This window comes from Trachypithecus francoisi, unplaced genomic scaffold (assembly GCF_009764315.1).
Source record: "Trachypithecus francoisi isolate TF-2019V2 unplaced genomic scaffold, Tfra_2.0 Lachesis_group5, whole genome shotgun sequence".
NCBI lineage: Eukaryota > Metazoa > Chordata > Mammalia > Primates > Cercopithecidae > Trachypithecus > Trachypithecus francoisi.
In genome coordinates, this window is record NW_022681470.1 from 55,456,422 (window position 1) to 55,480,774 (window position 24,353).

The following is a 24,353-nucleotide window of genomic DNA, read 5'->3' on the forward strand; positions in this document are numbered from 1 at the left end:
TATCTATCCACTGGATTTGTGCAGAAATGTAAATGTCTGTACGTGGTTAATTTATTTAAAATATTTTAAAATTTAATTTATTATACAAAGGTTAAATAATTAATGCATTACATAGGTTAAATAATTTTAAATAGTATAAAAATATATACAGACTGAAAAAGTTCTTTTTTTCTCCCCAAATCTGCCATTTTCTCAGTGTCCTCACCTACCAGAAGCAACTATATTTTCTATTCAAATATATATGGCAATTATGGTATCAGGTTAGTTATGTTTCTCCATTGGAACTTGGGGCTCCCAGAAAGCATGTTTCTTCTGCTTTTAGATAGGTGACTAACATATTGTAGCTATTCAATGAATACTTATTAAATGTATGCGCAATACTGTGTCATGAGATAGAAGTTTCAGGAAGTTACTTAAATTCATGTTGAATTCTTGTGACCCATGTTTCAAATTTTATCCAATGGTAAAGGCCATCTCTTTCTGAAGAGCTCCTTTCATTGCTTAGATGAATTTAGGAGTCTGAGATAATTCTGGAAGAAGCCAGTATAATATTTTATCTGCCTCTGTACTCCTTTATCTTGGTAACAGAAGCAGAGAAAGCAGACATTGTAGGTAATGAAATGAAAGTTCTCTTATCTGAAATGGCAGAGAAGTCTAGGGAATCATCATATTCCAGCAGAAATTAAGAGGTGAAAATGCGGGTAAAATCCAAGAATGATTTGTTGAAAGAAATTGAACAAACATCCCGAAAGTAACTACATGGCTGGTGAGCAGGTTTAAATAGTGGTAGATGATCCTATAAGAGTTGGCAGGATATAAAATGTTGAAATGTCTAGAGTACTTTTGTAAATTACAACAGCATCCCAGATGAAGATGAAGCCTAGTGTTAAAATTGTTTGAAGTTTACAGCAAAGATACATGAAAGTCATGAATATTCTTTGCAAATGCTAACATGTTGAACACAATTAAATGCCTGACCACCAATTAATAAGATCCCCTTAATACTTTGAAACTGCCCAGAGAAATTCACAATCACAAAATGATGGATCTAAAGCAATTCCTCTAACTCACAATTTTTCATGTTAATGAGTAATTGAATGTTCAGCAAATGACATATCTTTGCATGTGTTTTCAATAGGGTTTCAAAGAACCCAGGAAATACATTGCTGCACAAGGTAATTTCTTTGATAATCCAATATTCTTTTTGAAAAATTGTTTTATAGCACTTTTAAAAAAACATTTCTTATCAGCTTTTATTTGTTTATCTCATAGGTCCCAGGGATGAAACTGTTGATGATTTCTGGAGGATGATTTGGGAACAGAAAGCCACAGTTATTGTCATGGTCACTCGATGTGAAGAAGGAAACAGGGTAAGAACCAAGAAGATTCATAGTGTGGATCTTGGGGTTAGGAAAATAAAATGTTGAATGGCATTTTGAAAAGCCACATATATCTGCCTCATGACTAAACAGAGAGTTCTCTATTTTAATCAGTGTTAACTTTTATTTAAATTTTTCATACATGTAGAAAACTGAAACTTTTAACATACAAATATATGTCTGTATGCATAAAATTTCAAGGCTTCTGATTAATTAAACTTGATTCCTGTTTCTTTGCAGTGTTGTTGTAAGTTCAGTAAATTTCACTGTTTTAGCTTCACAAGAACTTAATACTCGAAACAAAACTGACCTTGTGCAGACAGGTGGTGAGTCATGTAATGTGACTTTAGGAGTAAAAGCCTCTCTGTCCCCCTACCTAAAATTAACCACAAGCAATCACATCTTTTTTGCTGACAAATGATTGTGTCCTCTCTTAACATGCATGTAAGCCTGGAAAGATCATCTCGCTAAAATATGTGAAGGAAATTCTACAGGACTCATAAACGGGAAATAGAACATAGATTTTAAGCATCACAGCTTAAGGTTTATATGTGCTTGAACTACACAAATGTTTTGAGAATTTCAAATGAGTATAGGTTTTGTTTTCACTCTTTAAAGAAAGTTGGATAAAAATTGGCTTAAATTAAAAATTGAAATACTTAATAATTTTTTTAAATATAGAACAAGTGTGCAGAATACTGGCCGTCAATGGAAGAGGGCACTCGGGCTTTTGGAGATGTTGTTGTAAAGATCAACCAGCACAAAAGATGTCCAGATTACATCATTCAGAAATTGAACATTGTAAATGTGAGTTTGCCTTTTACATAATTTTTGTTTTGAAACTGTTTTTATAAAAATATAATTATGGAATATTACATTTGAGAAATTAAAATATATCAGGAAAAATTATTTTTGATAACCTTTAGGATGAAAAACTGTGGTTAGAACAATGACAAAAGCCAATAGGGTCAAATTTAAGTCACTGGTCAAGACGTTTTTGTCCAAGTCAAATCGAAAGTATTATACCGTGACCCTGGAAGTATTATAAAAAGAGGGAAGGTCCATTAAATGTGTTGAATACATAATCAAATTATTAAAAGAATAAGCAATTTGTCCTTATTGTCAGTGAGTTTCTACTTTTATGAAAAAAATTATATTTTTCCATAAGAGAAATGACAGAAATAGAGAACACTGTAAGAAGTATAAAGTTCTAACTATGCAGCAGAGATGTAATGTTTAGTTCAGAAAATAAGGAGGTCATTGTGGCCTTAGATAATAGTTAAAATGGGAGTCATCATGCATATTATATAAATTCATTTATATGAAATATCCACAATAGGCAAGCCAATAAAGACAGAAAGTAGATCAGTGGTTGCCTGGAGCTGAGGAGGTCAAACAGAAATAGGGAGTGGCTGCAAATAAGAACAGCCTTTCATTTTGTGATGATGAAAATGTTCTATTTTTAGATATAAAGGTGATGGTTGTATCCTTTAGTAAATGTAATATGAATACCGAATTGTACATTTTAAACTGGTGAAATTTATGGTATGTAAAATGTATCTTTTATTTCCAACAAATGAATTTTATTTTTAATTTTTTTGGGTACATGGTAGGTATATTTATGGGGTAAATGAGATGTTTTGATGCAGGCATACAATGCATAACAATCACATCAGGGTAAATGGGGCATCCATTATCCCAAGCATTTATCCTTTCTTTGTGTTGCAAACAATCCAATTATATTCTTTTGTTTATTTTGAAATGTATAATAAATTATTGTTGAATAGTCACCCTGTTGTGCTATCAAATACTGGATCTTCTTCTTTTTATCTAATTATATTTTTGTACACATTAACCATCACCATTTCCACCCCTGCTATACCCTTCCCATCCTTCGATAACCATCATTCTACTCTGTATATCCAAGAGTTCAATTATTTCAAATTTTAGCTACCACAAATAAGTAACAATATATGAAGTCTGTATTTCTGTGTCTGGCTTATTTCACTTAATGTAAGTCGTCCAGGTCCATCCATGTTGTTGCAAATGACTATATCTTACCCCTTTTTATGGCTGAATAATATTTCATTGTATGTTTGCTAGTATTTTGTTGAGGCTTTTTGCAGGGATATTGACTGGTAGTTTTCTTTTTCTTGATGTGCATTTGTCTGGTTTTGGTATCAGAGTAATACTGGCTTTGTAGAATGAGTTTGGAAGAATTCCCTTCTCTTCCATTTTTTGGAATAGTTTGAGTAGAATTGGTATTAGTTCTTCTTTAAATGTTTGGTAAAATACAGCAATGAAGCCATTAGGTCTTGGGCTTTTCTTTGCTGGGAAACTTTTCGTTAGAACCTCCATCTCATTACTTGTTGTCTGTTCAGGTTTTGGGTACCAAAAATAATGGTGACACCAACTTTTCAAGACACAGAGAACAAAATAATAAATGAATTGAAATAAGAAAATGATAAAAAATGGAGGAATGAAGTTAAAATGTAGCATTTTCATTATATTACACTTTGCTTGTTAGTTTGTTTACACAATCTCTGTTGTCTTCAGTGTAACAATCTCTGTTGTCTTGGATTATAAGATATTGTTTGCAAGCCTTATGATAACCCCAAATCCAAAAGCATTCAACAGATACATAAAAATAAAAAGCAAGAAATTAAAACAGACCACCAGAGAAAAATCACCTTCACTTAAAGGAAGACAGGAAGAAAAGAAAGAAGGAAGAGGAGGCCACAAAATAACCATACAAGAAATAACAAAATGGCAGGAGTAAGTCTTTATTTATCAACAATAACATTGAATATCAGTGTACTAAACTCTGTAAACAAAATACATAGAGTAGCTGAATAGATTAATAAAACAAGACCCAACAATCTGTTGCTTACAAGAAACATTCTTCACCTGTAAAGACACAAACAGACTTAAAATAAGAGATGGAAAATTATATTCTATGTAAATGGAAACCTAAAAAGAGAAGGAGTACCTATACTTATATCACACAGGTATATTTCAACACAAAAACGAATAAAAGAGACATTGATTGTCTCTATGTAATGATAAAGGAGTCAACTCAGCAAGAGGATATAACAATTGTAAATATATATGCACCTAATACTGGAGCACACAGATATATAAAGCAAATATTATTAGACCTAAAGAGAGAGATAGACTTCAATACAATAGTAGTTGGAGACTTCAACACCCTACTTTCAGCATTAGTCAGATCACCCAGGAAGAAAATCAACAAAGAAACATTGGTCTTAATTTGCATTTTAGATCAAATGAACCTAATAGACATTTATAGAACACTTCAACCAATGTCTGAAGGATACACATTTTTCAGATCCATGGATCATACTCAGGGACATACCTTGTGTTATGCTATGAAACAAGTCTTATAAAATTTTTAAAAATGAATTATATAAACTTTTCTTTGACTACAATCAAACTAGAAATCAATAACAAGAATTTTGGAAACTATACAAACTTGTGGAGAGTGAACAATGTATTCCTCAATGACCACTGATTCAATGAGGAAATCACTAAGGAAATTTTAAAATTTCTCAAAATAAATGAAAATGGGAACACAACAAACCAAATCCTATGCGATACAGTGAAAGCAGCACTAAGAGAAAAGTTTGTAAGAGTAAGCACCTGCATTAAAAAAGAAAAATTTCAAGTAAACAACATGAGACATTTCAAAGAACTAGAAAAGCAAGCGCAAACCAAATGGTAAATTGGAAGAATAAAATAATAAAGATCAAAGTAGAAATAAGTGAAATTGAAATAAAAAACAATACAAAGCATCAATGAAATAAAATTTTATCTTTTAAAAAGAGATAAAATTGACAGGCAGGGTGCAGTGGCTCATGCCTGAAATCCCAGTACTTTAAGAGGCCAAGGTGGCTGTATCACTTGAGGTCAGGGGTTTGAGACCAGACTGGCCAATATGGTGAAACCCCATCCCTACTAAAAATTAAAAAAAAAAAGAAAAAAAATTAGCCAGGTGTGGTGGCACGCATCTGTAATCCCAGCTACTTGGGAGGCTGAGGCAGTAGAATACTTGAACCTGGGAAGCCGAGGTTGCAGTGAGTGAAGATTGCATCATTGCACTCCAGCCTGGGCTTTGCAGCGAGACTCCATCTCAAAAAAAGAAAAAAAAAAAAAGATAAAATTGATAAACCTTTAGCCAGACTAAGGGAAAAAGAGTGGAGACTCAAATAAATACAGTCACAGATGAAAAAAGAGACATTGCCACTGATACTGTAGAAATTTAAGTGATTATTAGATGCTACTATGAGCAGTTATATGCTAATAAATTGGAAAACTTAGAAGAAATGGATAAATTCCTGGATACATGCAACCTATCAAGACTGTAAAACATGTCTTAATAGAGCTGTTTAAAAAAAATACAGGTCTTTATATAGGGGGTTAAGATTTTCTCTTAATTTCATTTATTGTAAGCCTTTTAGTAATCTAAATTTTATTTTTGTATAGTCTAGAAATATTTTCTACAGGAGAAACAGACATACTCTATATGTCTCCATAGGTCTTCTTAGATTTCCATGGTATTACTAATTGTTATGTCTGTAGAGTACTGTGAAACAATCCTATTAATAGTTTCTGGCTAAATACTTGTTTGACTAAGCCACAAAGGCACCGGATCCGTAGATATTAGGGTATATTTCTCGGTTGATGCCTATCTGGCTACATTCTGTAGTCTGGATTTACTGGTGTTAATTAACTTAGTTTGTATGTTTCTTTTGTTATCTAAATGTAGATGGTTCTTTATACCTGGTGAGAGAATTATGACTTATGCATCTTGTGGTGGTTACCTTGAAATTAGAACAAACCTGAATGGTAACCTGGGGCTGACTTTCCTCAGTCCTCTCTCTACATTCTGAGTTGACAGTGCTACCATGTGAAGGTCTAAGGAATACAATGTTCATCAAATAATCAGACTTTGCTCACATAAGAATTAGTCCTGCTTGCTGGCCTATCAAGTAGAATTATTTTAAACAGCTGTGAGAATGACCTTTACCGTATCATTTTAAACACACATCTAAAAAGCTTCCAGCCACGCACCCCCCTTTTATGGTGTATGTTTGTTTTGGGTTTTTTTTTTTTTTTTGGCTTGACAGCATGCAAGTTCCTAGAAATTTTAGTTATACTTTCTTTACCTTACTTACCTTACTGGTAAGTTATTGCTTACAGGGTAGTGCATGCAAGTCCTGCACGATATCTTAACTACTAGTTATTGATTAAAAAGGAAAATGCAGTCATGGCTGAGAAGATGTATAAAACACCTGAGGAAATTATGAACTCTTTTGAGTAGTTTATGTTTACACAAGGAGACTTTGTACTGGTACTCCCTTCCACTTACTTATGTTTCATAGTCTGCTTTAAAAAATCATTTCAAAGAATATATTATCTCTTGACTAGAAAAAAGAAAAAGCAACTGGAAGAGAGGTGACTCACATTCAGTTTACCAGCTGGCCAGACCACGGGGTGCCTGAGGATCCTCACTTGCTCCTCAAACTGAGAAGGAGAGTGAATGCCTTCAGCAATTTCTTCAGTGGTCCCATTGTGGTGCACTGCAGGTAGGAAAAACAACAACAACAACAACAACAACTCCAACAGAATTCACCTGCCTAGGGCTGTTAGAGACATATTTCCCTTTGGCAATTGCTATTTTGGGAAACAACCTATGGGAGAAACTTAGAATTTTATATCTGTTTCACACCTGACAGCTTTACCATGACCATGCCTTTACCTTTTTTTTGCTTGGTTTGCCAGTGCTGGTGTTGGGCGCACAGGCACCTATATCGGAATTGATGCCATGCTAGAAGGCCTGGAAGCCGAAAACAAAGTAGATGTTTATGGTTACGTTGTCAAGCTAAGGCGACAGAGATGCCTGATGGTTCAAGTAGAGGTATGTTCTAACCTTTAGTGATTATTCTCACTTCGGTTTTTTGGACTTAAATCTTTTCCAAGTGATAATAATGATACTTTTAAAAATCGAAATTCTTCGCAACTTCAAAGAGTAGACGATTTCCTGAAAACTAAAACATGTGGTAATCACCAGAAATACTCAGAAGCATTTTTCATTAGTGCCTAACAGTACTGTGGAAGAAAGATGACCACAAAACATATAATTTTTAAAATAATGAACTGCCATTAACATATATCAGATTGGCAAGAAAACTAAATATGCTGAAAAGAGATTTGGCATCATCTCATAAAATTAAGCTGAAGAGACAGAATAGTATAGTAGTCAACAGCCTAGTTTTAGAAACTACACTTTCAGGTTCCAAATCTTGCTTTTAATTATTAATACAAGGGTGAGTGGTATTATTTATTAAGTATTTTTAGTCTGACTGCGCCTCAGTTAAGTCATCTGTAAAATGGAGGCAATGATAATACCTCACAGACTTATAACCCCAAAAGTAATACAAGTAAAGCACTTAAACAAGTCTCTGGCACATGCTATGCATTTGGTGATTGTAAGTGATGGTTATTACTGAAAATGTCTGTATTTGACCCCACAAAAATCACATATGTGCACATACCCAAGAGAAGCATCAACTAGAAACATTTGCAAGAATAGCAAAAAAAAAAGAAAGAGAAAACTGAAATGTGTACCAATGAAAGAATGGAAACACCATGAATATGTATCAATAGAGGAATAGGAAAACAAAATTTGGACATGTGAACTCTCTGTACAACAAATGCTGTGTTGTGGTAGAAAGCAATAATCTAGGTTTGTGTCTGTCTATTTGGAGAGATGCTCAGATGAAAACAATGAGTGAGTAAAGTTGGCACATGAAACTAAAAGATATAATTTATGTGATTTTTTTAAAGCACAAAAATGTACAATGCTTATGATTATAGATGCATAGATAACAGAGTAGAAATATGAAAACAAATTGTTAACCAGATAAAAAGAAATGATTTACAGTGGAAAATAAAGTACGGTGGAAAGATACTGCCAAATTCAGGGAACTAAAGGTGGTAGTTACAGAGGATTATCAGAAGTATACTATTTCCTTGAAAATACTGGATTCAAACAAAATAAGCAGTTAAGAGTGGTTAAATCTGGGTTTGGCATATTGGATTAAAAAAATAATTTTCATATTAAAAAATAATTTTCTTATTTTGAAAGTTCTAAAAACTATTTTAAAAGGTTTTCTAAGGAATAACAACTTGATTTTTTACCTCTTGAATATACTGTGAAATTTATTATGGTTTTACATTCAGTAATTTGACTTATTGTCCCAATCATTACTAAATGAAGTCACATACAATGTTCTTTAGTTTTTAGGAATAAAAGTTGTGCAATACAGAGTACATGGATAATCTATTTGTAAAGTAATTTTTCTGAAAAAATAATCTGAAAATAGAATTTGCTCATATTCCAGAAAACTCTGAGAGTGAACTTCCAGAATATTATAGGTCTCACATAAATATCATAGATATCAGTTTGCTTTGCCATGTATTGTTCCAATATGAGCAAAATTATGGAGAATGTGTATTTTATTTAAATATGACTTGCAGGACTCTAAATTATTAGTTAATTATCTGTATTTTTTCCTGAAATTGTAGGCCCAGTACATCTTGATCCATCAGGCTTTGGTTGAATACAATCAGTTTGGAGAAACAGAAGTGAATTTGTCTGAATTACATCCATATCTACATAACATGAAGAAAAGGGATCCACCCAGTGAGCCATCTCCACTGGAGGCTGAATTCCAGGTAATGATAGTGACAACAATAATAATAATTACAGGCAACTTTTACTGAGTGTCATCTACTTTCTAGGTGTTTGCTATGCACTTGACATAGCGCTTGTGTTTGGTCCTCACCATAACCAGTGGAGCACAGATGAGAAAACTAGGACACAACGAGTTAAGAGAAATGCCTGAATTCACACAACAATTATATAGATTTCTTTAGACCCAGAAATCTGACTGTATTGCTAACACTTTCAGTCATTCCTCATTAAGGTGGTATAAAATAAAGTGTCAAAATAACAGTATATAACCACAAAACTCATCTGCCAAAGGCAATACAGTATATCACCTTTAAAAACCGTATCTGGTTTTCGTTTGTAAAGGAAATCATTAGAAGAGTTTATGACTGCTTAGGAAGTTGAACTGGCTGGAGCTTCCAGACAGACAGTAAAGGATAAGTACATGTGTCCTAACCTATTTATTAGGCAATTATTCTGACAGCTAACCTAGCATGTAGTTCACTGTAATTTCAGAAAGTTGGCATATCTGTCCTCAAATTGCTCCGTTGTCAAAAAAGTGTTTTGTGTTTTTTTTGTTCCACTTATGATTTCCAGTTTACTGGGTCATTCTGTAATGTACCAAACTGGTAAATTCAGAGTTTCTAAAGACCAGGAGTATGCTTTTAGTCAGATGCAGAACCATTTAATGTTTAGGATCAAAGTGGGGTTAAGATGGGGGTGGAGGTAGAGCATGCAGTAATCACCAAGTGACTCAATACCTCAGAAGACCTGTACTTACAATGGAAGAACTAGCAGGCACAGGGTAGTCTCAAGCAGAGTAGTGTTTTATTGTTGTTTTCTTGCTTTTCTAGTTGATACATTAACCATATTCAATATACCTTATACCTGCCCTACTAATCCACATAAACACATACTCTGTTTAGAGACAGTTATACATTTAAGTTAAACATTCTTATGAATGTTTATTTACTATATAAAAGACAGACTTTTTTTTCACTAAACAAATGTGCTTGAGTTTCTGCTGTGTGCCAAGTACAATCCTAGGCACAGGAGTCAAAATGATCTGCAAGTGGTCACGGGAAGACGGATGAGAGGATGTGATCCAGATCACAGATAGAAGCAGTGAAATTATTCCATTTAAGCAGACAGTAAGACAGAAGATGAGGGTAGAGATGCAAGTCGGTTGGTCAATCTGGTATTGGGAAGTTGAGGCAGCGCTTGCCTGATGATCTTTCATTTTTCAAGAAATATGAGGCTAGATCATCACTTGAGAGTTGAGAGATACAGGAGCGAGTAGGGCAAAGAAGAGCTTAATGCTTGAGGAATGGTATGAACTAGTTATCTCAAAGTAGAAAAGCAATCTCCCTAGGCTGAGGCAGTAAGAGTGCCAGAAGTTATCATTTGATCATGTAAATTTATGGTTATGAGTTTAAAGGGAATTAGTCAGTTGGTTGTATTGTTTTCTTTTTTTTTTTTTATTATACTTTAAGTTCTAGGGTACATGTGCATGACGTTTATATCATGTATAACTCCCCAATGCAATCCCTCCCTCCTCCCCCCTCCCCATGATAGGCCCCAGTGTGTGATGTTCCCCTTCCCGAGTCCAAGTGATCTCATTGTTCAGTTCCCACCTATGAGTGAGAACATGCGGTGTTTGGTTTTCTCTTCTTGTGATAGTTTGCTAAGAATGATGGTTTCCAGCTGCATCCATGTCCCTACAAAGGACGCAAACTCATCCTTTTTGATGGCTGCATAGTATTCCATGGTGTATATGTGCCACATTTTCTTAATCCAGTCTGTCACAGATGGACATTTGGGTTGATTCCAAGTCTTTGCTATTGTGAATAGTGCCGCAATAAACATACGTGTGCATGTGTCTTTGTAGTAGAGTAATTTATAATCCTTTGGGTATATACCCAGTAGTGGGATGGCTGGGTCATATGGTACATCTAGTTCTAGATCCTTGAGGAATTGCCATACTGTTTTCCATAATGGTTGAACTAGTTTACAATCCCACCAACAGTGTAAAAGTGTTCCTATTTCTCCACATCCTCTCCAACACCTGTTGTTTCCTGACTTCTTAATGATTGCCATTCTAACTGGTGTGAGGTGGTATCTCATTGTGGTTTTGATTTGCATTTCTCTGATGGCGAGTGATGATGAGCATTTTTTCATGTGTCTGTTGGCTGTATGGATGTCTTCTTTTGAGAAATGTCTGTTCATATCCTTTCCCCACTTTTTGATAGGGTTGTTTGTTTTTTTCTTGTATATTTGTTTGAGTTCTTTGTAGATTCTGGATATTAGCCCTTTGTCAGATGAGTAGGTTGCAAAAATTTTTTCCCATTCTGTAGGTTGCCTGTTCACTCTGATGGTAGTTTCTTTAGCTGTGCAAAAGCTCTTTAGTTTAATTAGATCCCATGTGTCAATTTTTGCTTTTGCTGCCGTTGCTTTTGGTGTTTTAGACATGAAGTCCTTGCCCATGCCTATGTCCTGAATGGTACTACCTAGATTTTCTTCTAGGGTTTTTATGGTATTAGGTCTAACATTTAAGTCTCTAATCCATCTTGAATTAATTTTCGTATAAGGGGTAAGGAAAGGATCCAGTTTCAGCTTTCTACTTATGGCTAGCCAATTTTCCCAGCACCATTTATTAAATAGGGAATCCTTTCCCCATTTCTTGTTTCTCTCAGGTTTGTCAAAGATCAGATGGCTGTAGATGTGTGGTATTATTTCTGAGGACTCTGTTCTGTTCCATTGGTCTATATCTCTGTTGTGGTACCAGTACCATGCTGTTTTGGTTACTGTAGCCTTGTAGTATAGTTTGAAGTCAGGTAGCGTGACGCCTCCAGCTTTGTCCTTTTGACTTAGGATGGTTGTATTGTTTTCTATAGCAGCATTCAGCTCTTTGAGGGTAGAGGCTGTGTGTGCAGATAGTTGAGTTAAACCTATCTAGATTTTGAAAAGTGTCTATTTGAAAGTAGTGAGGCAAACAAGTTGAGGGTGTTTACAAATGAATGATGACTGAGGTGGAAAATAAAAAGCAAATTGGCCACACGAGGGAGGTGAGAGAAAGTAGTAAGGATAATAAGTTGGACATTTTGATAGAATTACAGATTACTGGGTTGAACATACTAGAATAAATGACCAGGAATAATAGGGGTAATTCTCAACAACAGGGATAATTGAAGTTGTGGTGGAATGAAACCTACAAAGGTGGAATGATGAAAGTGGATGACTGGGAAATGGAGGGAAAGTCATGGGAGGTGAAGAAGCTAAGAAATGAAGAGACTAGAGTGTTGGATAGATCATTCTTGTCAATGTTGAATTAACCAAAAATGATGATAGACCTTGGAAAGAAGGGCACATACTTAGCCAAACCTAAAACTAAATGAGGTGGAGTGATTCAGAAATCAATACCTGGCACTTCCCAGTGAAGGGCAGTGGATAGAAGCTAGCATAGTATGATGGCAGGAATATCAAAGTGGTTAGTTTATTTGAAAAAGAATAAGTAGAAATGGTTTGCAAGTAGAATCAGGGAGTAAGGAGAACACATATCTTTTCTTAAACCTGTGAGGTAAAAGGAGTATGAGGGGAAAAGTCAACTTTTTCTTAAAAGGACTGCCGAGTCATTGGTGGTGTCCTTAGCTGACATCCATGTTTCAATTGGTGGAAAGAAAAAAAAAAAGGTGAAGCGACTGTTGGGAGAAGATGATTAGGATAAATGGGAGTTCACAGATGACAGACTATGAGCATCAGAGAGCAGGGGAGGAAGGCACTGTTGGGTAAGGTGTAAGAGACTGGGTTGTATCTGAGGATACAAATAACCATTCAGGAATAAAAATCTAGGGAATGTGGATGCACTGGGAAGCTTAGACTTGTGATGGCATGTGAAGCAGGCAGAGATTTAAGAGTGACAGATCCTTTGTGTCTTAGATGAAGGTGAATCATTAATTCCACCTATAATCCTGAGTATTGCTGCAGGGCACAGGCTGCCTCGCTGACTACACTCACAAGAGCACAAGGTGTTGTAATTTCCAAAACATGTGGTCCTTCATGCAGCTCATGGTGGTGTTTAAGTGGCCTAAAATTCAATGATGATATTTGCTTTCACTCAATTACATAGCTATGAATGAGGTTTGAAACAGAGTGCTATGATTAGTTTGAACGAGGGTACCATGCTGAAAAAATATATATCTATATACACACACAAATATACATGCATGTATGTGTATATCAAATCTTACTGAATTGCACATGAGGAGCTTTCTCAGTTTAAGTTATTTGTAACATTAAATATTATCATTAAATATTGTTCACTTGACAAATACTTATTTAAGGACTAGTGGAGAGGAAAGACTGGAGGCAGGGAGGTCTTCCAGAATAAATTGGCATTTAAACTGATACCTATAGGGTAAGAAAAGTTATTAGAGCAACCAAAAGGGGAAAGGGTAGTTCAAGCAAGAAAAAAACAAAAACAACCAACCAGCAACAACAACAAACATGTTTATCTGCCAAGAGTTAAAGAAAAGCTTGGCCTTTCCAAGAATTGAGGAAGCTGGTTTGATAGAAGTATGGAGGGACCTAGAAGGGTGTAAGGCTGGAGAAATAGTCAGGGGCATATCACTAAAGACTTCTTACACTATTTTGAGGAGGTTTTTTGTTTTCTTATAGTGATGGAAAGTTCATCTTCAGAAGAGCATCTTCTGTTTTGTGTTTTAGAAGGATCAGAGCAAGCGAGATTGAAGACAAAGAGGCCAGTTAAGCAATGGTTGATGTTTTACAAGTGACAAATGAAGGTAGACTAGATTAAGTAGGAGGAAAACTAAAAATATCTGTGAGCCTTGTCTGTAGAAATGATAGATCTCTTCTGACTAATTAGTAACTGTGGGTGAGAGGAAATCAATCTAGAAGGTGTAAACAAATTAAGAATCAACTTTCAAAACATGTGCCAAGTCTCCTATGAATGTGGTGTCTCCAAAGTTTATTTCTGATAACTTAAAATAACTTACCATTGCTTTTGCAATATAGATCAACATCAGTTTACTGCTTTCAACTTATATAAGAACAAACTATATTATTTTTCTGTCAAGCAGCTCTGAAGAAGGAGACATAGTCTGTTACATATTATATATCTTTAGCTCATACTCACCCTGTCAAAAGGACTAAATGCCTGAGCAATTTAAAGAAAAAAATAATCAGAGGCAAACCGAAAAATTACGACCTATAGGGGCCATATGCAAATTTCACAAAAAATAATGAAATGCTTTTCCTTAGGGAGTATCTTATTATGCAATAAGCCAATATTTACATTTTAAAGGAGTTTTTCATTTTTTTTCTTCAGAGACTTCCTTCATATAGGAGCTGGAGGACACAGCACATTGGAAATCAGGAAGAAAATAAAAGTAAAAACAGGAATTCTAATGTCATCCCATGTATGTAGTTTATTTTATTTTTTTCGTATCAGATAAAGTTAAGCTCTTTTGGATTTGTTTAATGTGGGACACACACTCATACAAATGATCTTGAAGCAAGATTTCAACATTTGGTTGTTAATAGGGAAGAAGTTAATAAGTATTGAAATACTAGTTATTGCAAAGACTTATAATCCTGAACATTTACAATGGGCTTTGGAGGGTAGACTGTATTCAGTGTTTTCTTTTTACCAATTATTTCAGAAAGGGGTTGTCATAAAAGTGAAATATTTAAAGTTGGGAGAAAAAAGAGCAAGTCTCTTTTACTCATTTTCTTTCATTTTTAGTTTATTTCAGTTATTTACTCCAGGGTAGTTGACAAATAGTAAAAATTACATCCATTTGTTCTCTTTATGTTTCCTTTTTGTCCCTTATATCTGGGAGGTTGAAAGTAGGGGGTAAATACTCTATAAACTCTAGATCATCAAATTTAACAGATCAAAATATGCAGTTTCAAGACTTGAATTCTACTGAATTCTACTATTTAAGCATTTTTTTTTTTTTTTTTTTTTTGAGACGGAGTCTCGCTCTATCGCCCAGGCTGGAGTGCAGTGGCGCGATCTCAGCTCACTGCAAGCTCCGCCTCCTGGGTTCTCGCCATTCTCCTGCCTCAGCCTCCCGAGTAGCTGGGACTACAGGCGCCCGCCACCTCGCCGGGCTAGTTTTTTTTTTTTTGTATTTTTTAGTAGAGACGGGGTTTCACCGTGTTAGCCAGGATGGTCTCGATCTCCTGACCTCGTGATCCTCCCGTCTCGGCCTCCCAAAGTGCTGGGATTACAGGCTTGAGCCACTGTGCCCGGCCTATTTAAGCATATTAACATGATCACATATGGTAATTTTATTCAGCTGAGTAAACTAAAATTAGCATGGATAAAATATAACACAAGTTGATAAATTAGACGACCAAATAAATCAGATCAGTGCATGGCTGACCTAGTTAATTTCCACAGGAGTCCTTATGAATGTAGTTTAAAATATGGAATTGATGGTGATATGGTTAATCAAATCATTTGACCAAGTTATTGTAAATTATAGCAATTAAGAAACAGTGAGAAATTATGGATCAAATAATTTTCTGGGCTAAACAATAATTAATCAAAGCTACCTATATAAGATTGTTAATTTAATGTTACTGGAATGTAATTGAGGGGAAAAAATCTAAGCTATGTATTTTGTAAACTTTTATCAAGCAGAATTATAACAGTCTATGGGAAATTAAAGTGTATGTATTAAAAATTAAATAATCATATACAGTGTTACGATACGTATTTGTTGTTTGACATGGAATTACGTTCCATGTTTTTTCCTGTAATCCTTTCCTTAGACTTTTGTTGTATAATTTGTTTATCAACAAGTACCGAATTTTATATAGGATCTTATTTCATGCAGATCAATAAGTTTTCATAATGCAGTGTGTCCCTTTTTAAATACTTTCAAATTTCCACATGACAATGAAGAAGAAATTTAATTTTTGAAAGGAAGGCTTACTACTGATTTATTTTACATAGATGACTATAACAGAGTGCCACTTAAACATGAGCTGGAAATGAGTAAAGAGAGTGACCATGATTCAGATGAATCCTCTGACGATGACAGTGATTCAGAGGAACCAAGCAAATACATCAATGCATCTTTTATAATGGTAGGTACTTAAATTGCAAAACCCAAGATCCAGCCATTTTAAAGTCATATCTATGTGATTAGGGCCATTCATTAAGCAATTTTATAAAAGAATAATGAACTTGGTCATAACTACATATAGATTGACATGAGAGTTTGAATTTCAATGCTACATTTTAACTTAATGAAAGATTTAAATATACTATAACCTAATAACCTGATACAAAATAAGTTAATGCTATTGGTTATATTTTATGACAAATATAGCTATAATCACATCAATTTTAAAAATAGTAAAATTTGAGCAAATATGCCCAGATATCCAAATTGTAGGCAAAGCCAAATTTGTATATTTGTATGATTAGAAACTTTTCATTCAGATTAACTGAATTACTAGGTGAGTCTGTGTCACATCCCCCACTTTTTTAATTAACTGAGAATTCAAACAATGAAACTTTAGTCATTTATTAAATACTTATTATTTATACACTAAGTTGGATTTACTTATTTTCCAAAGTTTCCTAAAGCACACATTCATAGAATATTAGTTTAATTAAGAAATATAATAAGAATGTAAAGACACTAATTAAAATTAGTATAGACATGATGAAGGTAGTTTGAAATGCTTAAGCATTTCCTTTTTACAATCACACTAACCTTTATAGAGAAACAAAAAGATGTGTCTTTTGTGGAAAGGAAAACTTGTTTCCCAAGATATGTTGTAATCTTGATTTTACATTATTAGCTAAGAATTATTATCTGCGTAATTATTTTACACATAACTATTACATTGTTTCTTGGACATAGGAATCTTACTATTTGTATGTGACAGCATTGATATCAAACTAAGTAACTCTATTTCAAAATGGTTATTTGAAGAATCTACTGAGCTCTCTTCTGTAGTAACAAAGTCCCACCCTTTTTTGTCTAAAAAGAGCTATTGGAAACCTGAAGTGATGATTGCTGCTCAGGGACCACTGAAGGAGACCATTGGTGACTTTTGGCAGATGATCTTCCAAAGAAAAGTCAAAGTTATTGTTATGCTGACAGAACTGAAACACGGAGACCAGGTTTGTACTTTTGAGGATTTTTTTTTAACCCTCTCTGTCATAAATCTTCATTCTCCAGCCTTGGATTGCTTGCTTGATCACCATACCCACATCTTTTTTAGCCCTCCATCACACAATTCTGTCTGCTCAATCTTACCCCTTTCACCCTGGTGTTGGTCCTCCATCAGCTATGTCTGGATTCTGACAGTCTCTCCTGTTTGCCCCCTCCAGTCTTGCTTGCTACTCACAGATTAGCCAGGACGCAGCAATGCCAGTGTCACAGCAAATAACAGCTACATTTCACTCTGTTTTCCTCATTTTCTCAAGATAAAAACCAAGTTCTTTTTGTGATATCCAGCGCCCTCGACAATCACCCCATCATGTGTCTTTCATCTTCCTCCCATTTTTATGTTTTCCATCCTCTCCACTGTGGACAAGCAGGTTTTGTGCCCAAGCCTGAACACACCATTTGCATTGTCATCACTGAGTCTAAACTTACTGATATTCCATGTAACTAAATGTGTACTCTCTTCCAATTTTGACCCTATGCTTTTAACAAGACCAAAGTCCTGAAAAATATATCTGTATCCTCCTTTCTTTATTCTCATGTAATATTTATTGCCATAAAAGTCTATAGTTGAAGGTGAATCTAAGATATAATTTGATCTTTTACTTAATTCTTGTGACAGATATTTTATCCTTTTCTTAATATCTTCAGTTATTATTAAAATTTCCCTGGTGGTAGATCTCACTCAGCTTTAGCACTGACCACATTATTTGACATATGTTCAAGCTTATTCAGTGAATAACCTTATAAGTATGCAAAAGATTTAAGATTTATTATGTCCATCTCTCTCCCCCAAATCCCACTCTTTCTCACCCTCACCTGGTCCCCTTCCCCTGTACATGGAAAGTTGCTTTTTATGTTTTTTTGTTTTAAAGGAACATACATCCAGATTTCTAGCGTGGAATTCCCACAGTCTTTTCCTTTATATAAATTGTGAAAGCTGGGAAACAGGATGGAAGTACAGGCAGGACTGCCTGTATTTGTCAGAAATTGAGGGGTTGTAGTTGGTAGACAACAGTTGGTAGCGAGAAGAAACACTTTTGTGATTCATCTACTCTTCAATCTGGCCCTTTCCTTAGATATGCAGACAAAAATATATAAAGCTGCTCATGGTGTTGGTCAACAAGATGACAGAGACAAAGCTCCAAAAGATGCAGCCTTCTTCCTCAAGAACCACTGAAGGGACAGTGGGACCTGAGTTATTGAAAGGGTCGTGAATAACATTGACTCATGCCAGCCATAAATATTGAAGAGGTGATGATAAGCATGTGGAAAAGAGGAGCAAACCTCAAAGACCTACACTAAGGAAGACAGATGTTCCGGGGGTGTCGCAGCCACCTCGATTGTGCTCAGCTTCCCTTTTCTTACACGAGGAAATACCACATATTTATTAAACGAGTCCCCAATGCTTAAACTAGATTCTGGATTTTTATAAGCAGGTTTCAATTTTAGCAAACAATAATTTTCATTTAATAGAAAAGAGGCACAGACAGAGAAAGAGAGAGAAAGGGAGAAAGAAGGAGACTGATCCTTTGCATACTTTAAATAGCAAACAGAAACTGTTGAATTGTCTTCTTTTATCCAGGAAATCTGTGCTCAGTACTGGGGAGAAGGAAAGCAAACATATGGAGATATCGAAGTTGACATGAAAGACACAAACAAATCTCCAACTTACACCCTTCGTGTCTTTGAACTGAGACATTCCAAGGTATGGAAACAATTTTGGGAGTATGTTTCTTTCGTATAATGGATCTGGTAGCAAAATGAATGTAAATTACTCTATGCAGACAAGGCCATCATATACATAATGGTTCAGAATAACATTTTAAAATTATTTAAATAAAAGTAATTATGAAGAAAATATGACTATCAAATTAGAAAATAAGCTGAACTTCACTCCAGTTAATGCTCTCTTCAATTCTGATTTTAGAGGAAAGACTCTCGAACTGTGTACCAGTACCAATATACAAACTGGAGTGTGGAGCAGCTGCCTGCAGAACCCAAGGAATTAGTCTCTATGATTCAGGTCCTCAAAGAAAAACTTCCCCAGAAGAATTCCTCCGAAGGGAACAAGCATCACAAGAGTACACCTCTCCTCATTCACTGCAGGTGGGTGGGATTTGGTAGAATGTGCTCTAAAAATCATAATGCTTGACTTCTCGGTTCACATGTTGTCTTATTTATTTATCCTCATATATGAAACATATAACCACAGTAAAAACTTCTTATGGAGTCAGTCACTCCCTTGGTTGTTTCCACAGCATAACTATTATAGAAATATAATAGAAGTGGTTATATTATAGTGCAGTAATTTTAGGTTGTGTTTGTTAATACTTGGAGTCATGTCATCTTTGATTCCTTAGTAGCTAACATTGAGCCAGGAATGTCATCTGTGTGAATGAATTAATGAATGGAAAGGTGTGTGGACAGATAGGTAGATAGGTATCACATTACACATATACTCATATACATTGATCTACTCTATTAGCTGTCATAAAAACACCTAATGTGTTTAATGACCATGAAGTTTATTAAACATATTTTAAGTTAAATATTAACTGAAATCCCAAAGCTTAGCAATTTTGATTTGAAACTCATTATTTAATTTTCTAAACTGAACCAAAGGGCAAAGATTGTGATAATATCAATAATACTACTAGATTTTATTAGTTCCTTCATCTGTGATAGATGCTTACATATTCATCTTAAATAAGCAATATAATTGAAAGAAAGATATATAATGTAAAAGTTTACACAAAAAAGAATATTGAAGTAAATGAGAAATGAAAAACAGTAAAGTAAAATGAGAAATGTTAATCTAGTGAAAAGCTTTTAGAATTTCTGAAAAAGTCTAATTGTTATTATTGGAATCGCATATACTAGAATCAAACCTTTAGAAATATACAAATATTCAGCATTTATGTGGAAAGAAAGCTGAGGAAGGGAAGTTTACACTGTAAAACTATATATGTTTCTTAGAATATGATTTATGTACAATAACTAAAGCACTCTGCTGGTAACATATTGTTTAAACCGAATCTTCATGATAATGCTTTATACTTCTCATTGTTTGGTAAACTATTTAATTACCCCCTTTTTAATGAATAATTCTACTGGGTATTACTTTTCTACTGATGCAGAAGTGAAAACATTTGTGAACGTGGTAGAGAGGCAGAAGAGTGAAGAAGAAGCATGTGTTCTAGTAATTTACAGAATATTAGGTCTAATATTTCTGGTTACATCAGCTTCAAGCTATACCTTTCTCCTCTCAAAATCTTGGTTTCCTTCTCTGTCATATTGGCATTCTGATATTCGTTTCAACAACTTCAGATGTAAATAAAAATGCATGAAAATCCATAAAATACCAAATAAAAGAAAATATATTTTTAAAGCCTAAGACAAGTAAGTTTTCAATTCCAGGATTATCATACTCTTAAATTGAAAAAGTTTGCCTAAAAATGCATTTAGCATAAATAATTTGGTTCTTGAAAGAGGTTGTAATAAGATAATTATGATAAACATGAAGCAAAAATATATTCTCTCTCTTCCTGTTTTTATTCTAATATCACCCTTTTTGTTAACAAGTAGGATTATTTTCTATCTTTTCTTTCTTTTATAGGGATGGATCTCAGCAAACGGGAATATTTTGTGCTTTGTTAAATCTCTTAGAAAGTGCAGAAACAGAAGAGGTAGTGGATATTTTTCAAGTGGTAAAAGCTCTACGCAAAGCTAGGCCAGGCATGATTTCCACATTTGTAAGTATACTTCACTGTTGCTTTTAACGTGCTTGGAAATTTTTTTTTTCTTTTTGATGGTTTCCTTTTTTTTCCTCCTCTCCTTTCCTCTCTTTTGTTCTTTTGTCCCTTTCCTTTTCTGTCCTTTCCTATATTTTCTTTCCTATTCTTTTATCTTTTCTAGTTTTACATGATAATTCACATTAAATTATCAGTCTAAATAAGAGCCTAAAGTTCCTAGCCCTTTGTTGTGACAGTTCATGAAGAGTCTTTCCCTAAATGCTCATGAATTTCTTAATTTTCTTGCCTTCACTCCTGTATCTATTTGTGTTGTGTAATAAACCACCCCCAAATTTGGGGGCCTAAACAAGTAACATTTATTATGGTTCAGTAGTCTTATGATATGCTGGAATGTTCTGCTGACGCCCTCAAGCTCAGCCAATAGAGACCAGGCTGACTCATGTGTCTGCCTTCAGCTGATGTGTGCCCTACAGTTTGGCTGGTCTGAAGTGACCTACACTGCCAGTAGGCTGGCATGTGGCTGCCATTTAGCTATGGCAACAACAGCGAGTGAGTCACATGTCCCTCCTCATCCAGAAGACTAGCCCAGGCTTAATCACATTAAAGCAGCAAGTTCCACAAGGGAAAGAAGACTTGTGTGAGACCACTTGAGGCCCAGGCTTGAAAGTGACACAGATGTCTTCTTCTGTATATTATTAGTCAGATAAGTCATAAAGCCTGCACAGATTCAAGGGGTAGGGAAACAGACCCCACTTCTTGAGAGGGCCTGCAAATTCACATTGCAAAGAAATGTGGATACAGGGAGGAAAATAAGTTTTATTTTCTTGTAATCAATCTATCGTGTATACCCTCTAGGTGGTAGTAACTGTAGATGGTCATCTGGGAATTAATCCTTATTCACAATGTAAACTTAATTGCTCACTAAACTATATAAAGCTTTTAATCATGTATGATATTGAGATTTCAAATCTTGATACTTAAAAATGTATCAAATGCTTGCTATATGCTCTTGCTATAAAGAGTCTAATTGGTGAGTTTGAGGGAAAGTCAGATATATACTAATCAATGTAGTACGTAAAATGACAGAGAAATTATAAGAAGAACACAAATGAGGGCATTTAATTTAAACTTTAGGAATCAAGGAGCGCTTCTTGAAGCAGGTGATTCCTGCTCTGATTCTTAAATAATGTGTAGGCGTTAGACAGGAAGATGGGTACAAAACATGGCGTCATGAGCAGGGGCATGGAAATGGCCCATGAGAGGAGTGAACACCGGTTTGGGGTTGCTCCAAGGTAAAGTTCAAAAAGAACCCTGCAGTCAGCCCTTTAGGACCATAAAGAAACTAAATTATTTAGATATCTTTATGAGAACATATCAAAGTACTTTTCTGTCATCCAATACTTCCACAAATAAATCATTAGTTCTTGCGAATCTTCATCTGGCATAAAAATAATGACGTCAACTTTCTTCGTGTAATTTCCTGCTTAATTCCTTTACTAGGAGCAATACCAATTCCTATATGACATCATTGCCAGCACCTACCCTGCTCAGAATGGACAAGTAAAGAAAAACAACCATCAAGAAGATAAAATTGAATTTGATAATGAAGTGGACAAAGTAAAACAGGATGCTAATTGTGTTAATCCACTTGGTGCCACAGAAAAGCTCCCTGAAGCAAAGGAACAGGCTGCAGGTTCTGAACCCACAAGTGGCACTGAGGGGCCAGAACATTCTGTCAACGGTCCTGCAAGTCCAGCTTTAAATCAAGGTTCATAGGAAAAGACATAAATGGGGAAACTCCAAACCTCCTGTTAGCTGTTATTTCTATTTTTCTAGAAGTAGGAAGTGAAAATAGTATACAGTGGATTAATTAAATGCATCGAACCAATATTTGTGGAAGGGTTCTACTTTACTACTGTGGAAAAATATTTAAGATAGTTTTGCCAGAACAGTTTGTACAGACGTATGCTTATTTTAAAATTTTATTTCTTATTCAGTAAGAAACAATTTCTTTGTAATCTTTACGTGTGTATGTGTATGTGTGTATGTGTGTGTTTGTGTGAGAGACAGAGAAAGAGAATTCTTTCAAGTGAATCTAAAAGCTTTTGCTTTGCCTTTTTGTTTTTATCAAGAAAAAATACATTTTATATTAGAAGTGTTTACTTAGCTTGAAGGATCTGTTTTTAAAATCATAAACTGTGTGCAAACTCTATAAAATCATGTACATTTCTAAAATGACCTCAAGATGTCCTCCTTGTTCTACTCACATATATCTTAAATAGTTTACGATTTTACTTCTAGTGATAGTACATAAAAGTGGTATGTGTGTGTATAGCTACTACAAAAGAGTTAACTAAATTAACATTTGGAAATCTTATATTCCATATATTATCATTTAATTCAATATCTTTTTAAGCTTATTTAATTAAAAAATTTCCAATGAGCTTATCTGGCTGTCTTTACATGGGGTTTACAATTTTGTATCATCTATTGTTCTCTGTACAATATTTAAAATTTATTGCTTGATACTTTTGACCACAAATTATGTTTTGTACAATTGAACTTAAATAAACATCATTAAAATAAACCAATGCAATATGTATTAATATTCATTGTATAAAAATGAAAAAATACAAATATATTTGTTAAATGTTTACATATGAAATTTAATATAGCTATTTTTATGGAATTTTTCTTTGATATGAAAAATATAATATTGCATTTGCATAGTTCCCATGTTAAATACCATTCATAACTTTCATTAAAGCATTTACTTTGAACTTCTCTAATGCTTAGATTCTTTTTATTGGGAATGGATATCACTAATCATAATAAAATTCAACGATCATTTTTTCCTTGTTTATAATATATTGTGTTATATGTTCAAATCTGAAATGTGTATGCACCTATTGAAATATGTTTAATGCAGTTATTAATATTTGCAGAACAATTTTACAGGCCCCAGTTATCCAATAGTCTAATAATTGTTTAAGATCTAGAAAAAAATCAAGAATAGTGGTATTTTTCATGAAGTAATAAAAACTCATTTTCGTGAATTCTGTAATAGCTTATTACAAAGGTCAAATACAGCCTTTAGATTGGTTTGGTTTTCTACATCTTTACTCTTTTGTCTGATTTTATATGTCTTAACTATACAGCATCAATTGCTGTCCATTCAACTCACATTTATTTTATGTCCCTACTTCTAATTATTTCATTATTGTAACACATAAAATTAACAATTAACCCTCATAGT

At 34.4% G+C, this 24,353-nt stretch overlaps 1 protein-coding gene and 1 long non-coding RNA gene across 7 annotated transcripts in view; both read left to right on the plus strand.

The window, feature by feature from the left end:
- Nucleotides 1-23,960, plus strand: part of PTPRC (protein tyrosine phosphatase receptor type C) — a 122,689-nt gene extending 98,729 nt beyond the window's left edge. For 5 of the 6 annotated variants that reach the window (XM_033200500.1, XM_033200496.1, XM_033200497.1 and 2 more), the window contains 13 exons: nt 1,139-1,175; nt 1,273-1,370; nt 2,061-2,186; nt 6,828-6,985; nt 7,182-7,317; nt 8,988-9,137; nt 14,477-14,567; nt 16,115-16,248; nt 17,162-17,296; nt 18,928-19,050; nt 19,273-19,451; nt 20,962-21,097; nt 22,598-23,960. In XM_033200500.1, the coding sequence (XP_033056391.1) occupies nt 1,139-1,175; nt 1,273-1,370; nt 2,061-2,186; nt 6,828-6,985; nt 7,182-7,317; nt 8,988-9,137; nt 14,477-14,567; nt 16,115-16,248; nt 17,162-17,296; nt 18,928-19,050; nt 19,273-19,451; nt 20,962-21,097; nt 22,598-22,873 (1,779 nt within the window). In that variant the 3' untranslated portion in view covers nt 22,874-23,960. Of the gene's footprint in view, nt 1-1,138; nt 1,176-1,272; nt 1,371-2,060; nt 2,187-6,827; nt 6,986-7,181; nt 7,318-8,987; nt 9,138-14,476; nt 14,568-16,114; nt 16,249-17,161; nt 17,297-18,421; nt 18,865-18,927; nt 19,051-19,272; nt 19,452-20,961; nt 21,098-22,597 lie in introns of those variants that run through there. The other variant, XM_033200501.1, reaches the window with a different exon arrangement.
- Nucleotides 9,144-13,604, plus strand: LOC117076702. Its single transcript, XR_004434448.1, has 2 exons — nt 9,144-10,581; nt 12,004-13,604. It is a non-coding gene; the product is annotated as an uncharacterized LOC117076702 (long non-coding RNA).
- Nucleotides 23,961-24,353: the final 393 nt, after the last annotated feature.